Here is a 9,843-nt window from a genome sequence, read left to right as displayed (position 1 = left end):
CCGTTGCCTTCATGCCAAGGGCCTAAGTTCAATCCAAAAAAAAAAAAAAAAAGATGCCCAGAAGGGTAGTGCCTCGAAGAACAGCAAAGCAGAGTGGTGGGATAAAAAAGGACAAGATGCAGGTCTGTATTTTTGTTCTTTTGGTTTTTGAGACAGGGTCTTGCTATATAGTCTGGGCTCGTCTTGAATTTACTTTGTTTTTTGTTTTGTTTTATTTTTTGGTACTGGGGAATCGAACTTGGGACCTTGTGTTTGCGAGGCAGGTGGTGGAACCACTGAGCTACATTCCCCAGCTTGAACTCACTTTGTAGTCCAGGCTGTTCTTGAACTTGCAGTGATCCTCCTGCCTCAGCCTCCCGACTGCTGGGATCATGGGCCTCCCAGTGAGGGCCTACTTTAGCTGAGGTGGTCAGGGAAGGGCTCCCTGAGAAGGTGACCTGAATGAAGAGAGGGACCGAGGCCGATGGCTGATGTGTCAGGGAGGACAGGTGTGGGGCAAAGGTGCTGGGCTGGGCGCCACAAGAGTCTGTGATCCGAGAGGAGAGGCTGTGCTGGCTGTGGGTACTGACAGGCTCCCTCTGGCTGCCCTGCAGGGAGCAGACTGTTGAGAACCTATCGCACTTATCCAGTGCAAGACAGTGGGAGCTTGGAGGCCGAGAGGCACAGCCTGGCCTGGTGAGAAGTACTGATGTGAGGAAGGCAATGTTAGGGCCTGTGGGTGGGGCGGCTGGGGAGAACCGGCATGAGCCTCCCAAGGATGTGGCTGCCTTTGACTGAGATGTGAAGTTGGCGCGGGGAGGCACATCTGCAGGGAGCAGTGAGAGCTCAGGTTCGTTTTTCTTGTTTGTTCTTGGGTTTTTTTTTTTTTCTTCTTCTTCTTTTTTTTTCCTAGTACAGGGAATTGAACTCAGGACCTTGTGCTTGCCAGGCAGGGATGGTGCCACTGAGCTACAATCTCTAGCCCCCTTTAGTTTCTTTTATTTTTAGACAGAGACTCACATGCCAGGCTCATAGCCTAGGTTGGCCTCCAACTCAGGGCAATCCTCCTGCCTCAGCCGCCCGAGTGCATAGATTACAGGTGGGCACCACCACGCCCAGCTCTCAGATTTAGGAACTTGACCTGCCTGTTGGACAGCCAGGTGGGGAGATGGCTGGAAGATGTGGGTTCAGAGGTGAGAGGAGAGGCTTGGGCTGAGAAAGTGCTAGAAGTATCTTGATGGTACTTAAAGGGACCATCAAGGGAAGGCGTGACATCTTAAACTGGGCCACTATAACACAGATACTATAAACTGGGTGGCTTTCACAACCAAATATTTAAACTGGGTGTGGTGGCACATGCCTGTAATGCCAGCACTAGGGAGACTGGGGCAGGAGGATCGCCACACATTGAAGGCCAGCCTGGGCTCCATAGTGAGTTCAAAGCCAGCCTGGACTACTTAGAGAGATCCTGTCTCAAAAACACAAAAATAAAAGAGAGAGAGAGAGGGAGAGAAAGAATACAGGCAAATGCATCTGACTGGCTGAAGCAGGAGCTTGTACACATAGTGCCGGGGCGGGCGGAGGAGGTGGCAGAGGCCCCGACAGAGAGCTGTCCCTGGGGGAGGCGGCCTGAGGCATCAGAGCAGCTTCCTTGTTCCCCAGCGGGTGGCAGCCTGGGAGGTGACCTCTCTCTGATCCTGCTTTCTCCTCTGCGTTCTCCCGGTGAACTCAGGCCATAAATATTTACTAGGTGCCCACTGTGTCGCCTGAATGGCCCCGGCCCCAGGGTGCAGCCTGCCGGGCTCTGTGCTGGAGAGCTGGCCAGGCGCTCTGGGGTGGGCTCCCCAGACACTGGGCAGGGTGCCCTCCTCCCTTCCGGGTCCAGGACTGACTCTCGATAGGAGGCTGGAAGTCTGCCCTCCCGTGGCAGGATCCAGCTTCTTCTTCTGTGTCTCTGTCCTCCTGTCCACCTCTCCCACCCTTCTCATCCCCTTTCTCTTTGTGGTATTTTGAGACAAGATCTGGCTATGTAGCCCAGACTGGTCTTGAACATTTCATGATCCTCCTGCCTCAGCCTCCCAAGCGCTGAGATTACAGGCGTGTGCTGCTCGATCCAGAAAGGGATATAAATTTTTTTTAATGTAAATTTTTTTTCCTTGGGGAGGGACACGAATATTTAGGGGATATTCTCAACCTATTCTGTCTAGTTAAATTTCATATAAGCTGAAGAACTGCTTTAGTGCAAGCATGCCTTATGCAATCCAGTCTTCAAACATTGCCTAGAACATACTTCAACAAAAGTTTTTCGTATGTGTGTATATATTAAAAACTGTGGGGCTGGGGATGTAGTTCAGTGGTGCCTCTTCCTGCCTTGAAAGCGCAAGGACCCGAGTTCCATCCCCAATACCCAAAACCAAAACCAAAACCAAAGCAACAACAATAACAACAAAAAACTGGTTCATTTTATTTTCTTTTGTTTTGTTTTTGAGAGGGTTTTGCTATATTATCCAGGCTGCCCTCAAACTCGCGATCCTCCTGCCTCAGCTTCCCAAATGCTTAAATCACAGGCATGTACCACCACACTGGCATTTACATTATATATAAGATGTATATTCTGTACAATATATGTGTGTGTATATAAAACATATATATAATATAATATATTATATATATATATATATGATATGTATTTTCTTCTTTTTCTTTCACAATCATAAGTGAGAGAAGCAAGCGAGGGAAAGGTGTTGTACAATTTTAAGCGAGGCAGTCAGGAGAGGCCTGCTAAGGAGACCACGTACAAGTGCAGCCTTGAAGGAAGGGGAACCAGTACAGCACAAATCTTGAGAGCAGAGGGTGCAAAGGCCCTGAGGCAGGAGTGTGTGCCATTTTTGTAGGAAGAGCAAGGAGGTCTGAAGGGCTCCACTAATCCAAGGGAAGAGGGCTGGAAAAGGGGGTGGAGAGGAGTCAGGATCATACCCCGCAGGGCCCCTGCTCGCGCGTTACAATGAGGACTTTGAGCCCTCACTGCAGAGGCGAACCTGAGCTACTGCACGTGCAAACAGGCACCCTCTGGCGGCCGCTTGTGGACTGACAAGTCGGGAGCCTTGGGCTGGGTCACTGAAAAGCAGGCGCCAGGCCGCTGTCTTGTGAGGGACAGGTGCAGAGGGCCAGGGTGAACACACCACCGTGCAAGGGGACCCAGCTGATTTGGCTTCTGTGTTCAGCCTGTGTGCTCAAGCCAGGAGCCAGGAGTGGTTGGATCGTGTGCCTGTGTCTTACTTGCTTTTTTTTTCTGAGACAAGGTCTCACTATGTAGTCCAGAGTAGTCTTGAATGCACTGTGTAGCCCAGGCTGCCCTCGAACTCATGGTGATCCTCCTGCCTCAGCCTTCTGAGCAATGGGATCATGGGCGTGGGCCACCGGCCTCAGCAGATGCCAGATGCCCCTATTGGTGGATGGGTTGGTTGTGTGAAAAAGAAGGGGCTGAGGGGACCCTGGGCTCTGCGCCTGAGGCCCTGGAGGAGCAGCTTTGGGATAGAACAGCGCTTAGCCTGGGGCAGGCATTGGGAGCCCGGGGTGTCCACAGGGGGGCGTTGGGTGGCCTCAGCTGGGCTGTCAGGCTTGGAGACAGAAGCCTGGGGCTCCTCGCCTGGCAGATGGCATCTGGGGCCCCCAGGGCTGTTTGAGGGTAGGGAAAGGTGGTGACAGTTGCCAGGGGAACCCAGTCCCATTCTTCATTCTGCCGGCAGCTGCCGAGTGGGCCAGTACCAGGTGCGCAATGCAGGACAGAGCGATGCAGAGGGCTGTGACCTGAGGCTGTTGCCAGAACTGCCGGGTGCAGACGGGGGACGGGGGCGTGGTACTGGGCTGATGCAGGACGCATGAGCTGGGCTTCCATACGGGGTCTGCAAGTAGATGAGGACAAAGGCGCCCTTTGTGCAGTGCACGCCCTTCCCAGACCTCCTCAGCCTGCACGGTGGGGAAACTTCGAGAGTGAGCACGGGCCTGGAGTGTCAGAGGCCAGCGATTCAGCAGTGAAGGGAAGGAGGCGGGGGAGGTCTGCCAGCAACAGGTGTGCAAAGTCCCTGTGGTTGGAGGAATAAAGCTGGGGTGGCCGGTGTGTGGCCGCCAAGGAAGATGTTGGTGTTAGTCCCCTTCCAGGAGTCAGGTCCTGGTCCCCAGAGCAATGGGGAGAGACTTGCAAGGGACTTTCTGGTTTTCTTTTCTTGTGTTTGTTGTTTTTTTAGACAGGGTCTCGCAATGTAGCCCAGGCTGGCCTTGAATTCCGGATCGTCCTGCCTCCCAAGGTGGTTGTTTAGGTGAGAGATGAGGGTGGCTTTGGAGAGGAAGGTGGATTCCAGAGATTCAGGAATCCAGGGTGGTGCAGCACACCTGTGATCCCAGCACCCTGGGAGGCTGAGGCATGAGGATCAGGAGTTTGAGCCCAGCCTGGGTAAATTTAGCAAGACCTTGTCTCAAAAAAGTTTGTAAAAGGGGGCTAGGGATGTAGCTCAGTGGGAAGGCCCTGAAGAAAGCGGGGAAGAGAGAGGGTGACAGACATAGAGAGAGGAAGGAAGGAACAGAAAGAGAAAGAATGAATGAGAGGCCTCGCTGGGCCTGTTTAGATATAAATGCCATTAGACCACCACCTGGAAATGTCAAAGAGATCGTTACACAGAAGAGTTTAGTGTAGCTTGGCGTGGTGGGTCGATAATCCCAGTATTCAGGAGGCTGAGGCAGGAGCATCCCTGGGAATTCAAGGCCAGTCTGGGCTATGAAGTGAGTTCAGATCCAGCCTGGGATACATAATGAGACCCTGTCTCATAAAAGCCAACAGAAAAAAAGAAAACTAAGAGCACAGTTGGATCAGTTTGTTTGCATAGCCAATACAGGCCTCGGCTGGGCCAGGGGGAGGCAGTCTCTCAACCATCTGAGGGGTTTATTTGTATATTTATTCATTTATCGCAGCACTGGGACTTAAACCCAGGAGTACTGTGCCGGTAAGCTATGTACCTGTTTCTTTTTAAGCTTTATTTTGATACACAGTCTTGCCAAGTTGCCAGACTGGCCTGAAACTGGTGATCCTCCTGCGTCAGCATTCTGAACAGCTGGGATTATAGTCACGGACCGCTGTGCTGTGCTCTGGAAGGGTCAAGTGTTGGAACATCCTGATATGTGGAATATTAAAACAAGGTGTTTTGGTTTTGCTGTTTGAGACAGAATCTTTCTATGTAATTCAGGCTGGCCTCAAACTCCCAGTGACCCTCCTGCCTCAGCTTCCCAAGTGCGGAGATCACAGGCATGTATCCAGTCCCAGCTTGAACCATATTTATAGTTTAGTGGGTCTGAGTGCATCTAAACTGGCAGAACAGACCAGAACAGAGTTCCAAGGGAGCAGTGGCACTTTCGCCCCCACTGTGGACCAGCGCAGACTCAGCTTCCCGGCTGGGCAGCCTGGCCCGAGGAGGAGGGACCAGTGCCCTGGCTGTGGAACCAGGTCAGGGTGGGACTGGGAGGCCCGGTGGAGCGCACAGGGAAGGCCCGGGACTGGGCCTGCTTCCACTGCCTCTGGAGCATGCCTGGCTCTCTCTGCAGGCTCTGTATGACCCCATCAACCCTGACAGGGAGACCCTGGACCAGCTGTCACTCACCGACACCCAGCGTCGGTCCAACGAGCAGGAGGTGCTGCGGGCCCTGGAGCCGCTGTTGGCGCAGGCCAACTTCTCCCTGCTGTCGGAGGACGCCCTGGCCTATGCACTGGTGGTCCATCACCCTCAGGATGAGGTCCAGGTACCTGGTTTCTGGGGTGAGCCGGGCTCCCAGGGTCCCCGCGGTGTGTTCTAAATACACGGTCTTGGCCCCGGACACACTTGGTGAATTTGAGAAGAGGCCCCTCTCGTGGGTCACTTCAGTGCGTCAAACCAGGAAGCTGAGGCAGGAGGCTTACAAGTTTGAACTCAGCCTAGGCAATTTAGCAACTTAGTGAGACCCTGTCTCTAAAATAAATAAATAGGGGCCGGGGACTTAGCTCAGGGGCGCTGCACCTGCCTTGCAAGTGCAAGCTCCTGAATTCCATCCTCAGTACTGGAAAAAAAAATAAAATAAAATTTTAGAAAGGGCTGGGCATGTAGCTCAATGTGAAAGCTCTGGATTCAATCCTCAGTATGAAAAAAAACAAAGAAAAGATGAAACAGAAATAAAAAGTATCATCATATATGGATCTTCTTAGGACTAGCAACTTTATCATCACTTACCGGAAAATAGTAATAATAAATGACATGAAAACTTCATCCTTGCCATACGCCTATAATCCCAGTAATTTGGGGGCTGATGCAGGACGGTCACTGTGCCTTTGAGGCCAGTCTGGGCTACATAGTGAATTCAAGGCCAGCATGAACTACATAGCATACATACATATTTCTGCCTCAGAAAATAAAACAAAAAAATCCCCTTCTTAAAGTTAAAAAAATAATAAAAATACTAAAATCTCTCAAAGTCCCACATTTTAGTAATTTTTTGGAGGGGCACTGGGGATTGCATCTAGAGCCTTTGCATGGAGCCACATCCCCAATTTTTTTTATTTTTTATTTTGTGGCAGATGCTTGCTAAGTCAGTCACTACGTTGCCCAGGCTGGCCTTGAACTTGTGGTCCTCCTGCCTCAGCTTCCTGAGTACTGGGATTATAGGCAGGCACCACCATGCCTAACAAGTGAGATATTTTAAAGTCAGTGGCATTTTAGAGACTAGGAGTTGTGGTGTCTCTGTCACTTTCCCATCACTGGGACAAAATACCCGACACCTGCAACTTACAGGAAGAGAGGTTTATTTTGGTTCATGGTTTTCAGAGGGTTCAGTCCATGGTAGGCTCAAAGATGGGAAGAACTTGGTGGAAGGGCCTGGTAGAGGACGGTGCTCATCTCATGGCAGCCAGGAAATGGAGAGAGGGGAGAGGAGCTGGTGACGAAAACACAGCCCCAGCGACCCACTTCCTACCCAGGCCCCACCTGCTAACTCCTAACACCACGTTCAGCCGTGAACTCGAAAGTGGGTTAATCCATTAGTGTCCCCACCCTCTAGTCACCTTCCAGAAGCCCCACGTCTGAATTCATGAGGTCTGGAGGGACACTTTCCATCTGAAACCTCAGCTGTGGTAAGAAAGCTGACTACGACCTGAACGATGCTGTTGTAGGTGGTAATGCCCTTGTGCAGTGCACAACATCAACAGCCTTACAGGGCTTCTCTGCCTGGATCCAGAATGATGCTACGTGTCATCAGGTGGGGGAAACCAACTCTGGGAAGGGCATCTATGCTGGGGTCCTGCCCCTCACTCCTCTGCTTCCTTCGTTGCCCCTGGCAGGTGACAATAAATTTGGATCAGTACATCTACATGCATTTCTGGGCCCTGGGCCAAAGAGTGGGGCAGATGCCCCGCTTGTCCAGCGTGGGCTCCAGGCGAGGCTTCTTCACCAAGCAGCCCCCTGCAGAGAGGTGAGCCCGGCCGTTCCCCAGCTGCTGCGGGAGGAGTCCGGGTTAGGGTGGAGAGGGCACCGAGGTCACTGTGGGGTTAGGGGGAAGTGGAGGCAGGCAGAGGCAGTTAGCCGGTGCTGCTTTTCTTCCCAGAGGGAGAGAAGGGGTAGGGACGGCTCTGGTGGGCAGCCACAGGCGGTCAGCTGGATCGTGTCGTCTGGCCGACCCGACCCGGCGGTTGGACCCGCAGCTGACTCCCCGCCTGCGGGAAGTCGCCTCTCGCTATGGAGCCCGGGGCCCCCTGACCCCTTCCCCCCGCAGGCGGTACTTCAAGCGGGTGGTGCTGGCAGCCAGGACCAAGCGGGGCCACCTGGTGCTGAAGAGCTTCAAGGACACCCCGCTGGAGGGCCTGGAGCAGCTGCTGCCCGAGCTCAAGGTGCGCACGCCCACGCTGCAGCGCGCCGCGCTCAACCTCACGCTGGCCGTGTCCGGCCTGGTGTTCTTCGTCAACGTGGGCATGGTGGTGCTGTCCGACCTCAAGGTGGCCACGTCGCTGCTGCTACTGCTCTTCGCCATCTTCATGGGCCTGCGGGCCTCCAAGGTAACCGCCGCGCAGCCTGGGCTCCCTGGCCGGCAGGTGCTGCTATTGTTAATATTATTTTGCATGACGAAGATGATGATGCATGGTCAATGTTTTGGTGGTGCTTGGGGTGGAACCCAGGGCCTTTGCACGGAGCGACATGCCCAGCCCTTTTTATTTCATTTTATTTTTTTGTTTTGAGACTAGGTCTCACTAAATCATTAAATTGCCCAGGCTGGGCTTGAACTTGTGATCCTCCTGCCTCAGCCTTCCGGAGTGCTGGGAGTACAGGCCGTACCACCTCGTCCTGCCCGCCCCTGTGTTTCCATTCCACACATTACTCCTGCTGTCCTCTCCTCTTCCCGCCTTTATGTGCCTACCACACCGTTGGCAGGTGTCCTAATGGCTCTGTGCCTCAGTTTCCTCATCTGGAAAATGGGAACAAGGGTGAGACCTGCCCTGAGGGTGGTTGCTGTGGCCTGCATGCCACCCCGGTGGCCTCAGGCTCACAGCCACGCAGTGCCGGCTTCCCGCTTCGGGAGGCGCTTTATGAGCTGAGAGGGGTACGATCTATGGCAGCAGCCTGGCTTTGAACCCGCATCTTCGGCCTCGGAGCTGTGTGGTTCCGGACAGGTCCGCCCTGTGGAGCCCACTGCCTTCCGCATGACCTTGGGTTGCTTTCCCTCTCTGTGTCCCTGGAGTCGTGGGACCTACCCGGAGGGGAGCTGGGGGTTAGAGGCGTTCCTGTGTCAGGGCTGAGAGCCGAGCCTGGCACACCCTGGAAATAGCTTGAGAGCTGGCTACTGAGATGGTGGTGATTAGTACTGATCAGACTGTTCCCCGGTTTGCGTCCCAGCGTGGCGTCATTATCATGGGGAGCTGGTTTGTAAATGCACTTCCTGGGCTCCAGCCCAGATGACTGGACTGGAGACTGTGGCCTGGGTCCCAGGGAATTGTTTTTTTTTACCAGACTCCGTTTCTGAGTCCGCTCCATGGGAGTGCAGGCCCGCCTTGTACAGTTGGTCAGGTCGTTCACCGTCTCAGGGCTCCTGGAGCGGGTAGGGTGCCGACACCCTAGCTCTGCTCTGCCTGGAGGCTGGGCTGCCTCTGCTGCCTCTCCCAGGCCTGGCACCGGCCCTGGGAGTGAGGGGCGGCATGAGGCGGCTGCTGTACCCAGTGGGTTGCTTGCTGGCTCGTTGGTTTTCAAGCTGTTTGCCGCCCTCTGGAGAGGTGCTGGGGAAGAGGGGTCATAAATCCTGGAGGCAGTGCCAGGCTGCAGGCTGGAGGACGTGAGCGCCTGGGCCATCAGGAGGTCTGTGGGGAGGGGGATGCTTTCTTCTCTGGACCAGGGCCCAGCAGGAAGGGTGAGGCCCAGAGACAGCCCCGGGCCCTGTCCTCAGGGGAGCAGGGAGACGGAAGGGACCATGGAGGACCAAGGGTGGGGCAGCAATAGGCCCAGATGCCAGTGTCCCTGCGCCCAGTGTCCACACCGAGCCCCGGCCGAGAGCCGCCCACCTGTTCCATCCCTCAGTGGCCCTGGGGTCTCCAGAATCTCTCAGGCTGATGAGCCCTGTTTCAAACCCAGCGCAGCCGGGTGTGGTGGCGCAGTAATTCCAGCACACTGGGAGGCTGAGGCAGGAGGATTGTAAAGTTGATTGCAGCTTGGGCAAATTGGCCACTTAGGAAGACCCTGCCTCAAAATAAAATATAAGGAAAGGAGGGGCCAGGGATTTAGCTCAGTGGCACTGTGCCTGCCTCACAAGGGCAAGGTCTTGAGTTTGATTCCGGTACCAAAAAAAAAAAAAAAAAAAAAGGCC

At 54.0% G+C, this 9,843-nt stretch overlaps 1 protein-coding gene across 2 annotated transcripts in view; it reads left to right on the top strand.

Annotated features, from left to right (window-relative positions):
* Nucleotides 1-9,843, top strand: part of Tmem143 (transmembrane protein 143) — an 18,139-nt gene that overhangs the window by 2,704 nt on the left and 5,592 nt on the right. The window contains exons 4-6 of one of the 2 annotated variants that reach the window (XM_010640797.3): nucleotides 5,575-5,769; nucleotides 7,337-7,467; nucleotides 7,768-8,047. In XM_010640797.3, coding sequence (XP_010639099.1) covers nucleotides 5,575-5,769; nucleotides 7,337-7,467; nucleotides 7,768-8,047 — 606 coding nt within the window. Of the gene's footprint in view, nucleotides 1-5,574; nucleotides 5,770-7,168; nucleotides 7,468-7,767; nucleotides 8,048-9,843 lie in introns of both variants that reach the window. The other variant, XM_033765875.1, reaches the window with a different exon arrangement.

The sequence above is a fragment of the Fukomys damarensis genome, unplaced genomic scaffold (genome assembly GCF_012274545.1).
Source record: "Fukomys damarensis isolate Sample0158 unplaced genomic scaffold, DMR_v1.0_HiC HiC_scaffold_19, whole genome shotgun sequence".
Taxonomy (NCBI): Eukaryota; Metazoa; Chordata; class Mammalia; order Rodentia; family Bathyergidae; genus Fukomys; species Fukomys damarensis.
The sequence above is the reverse complement of the archived record's forward strand: the minus strand, read 5'-3'. Positions and strand labels throughout refer to the sequence as shown.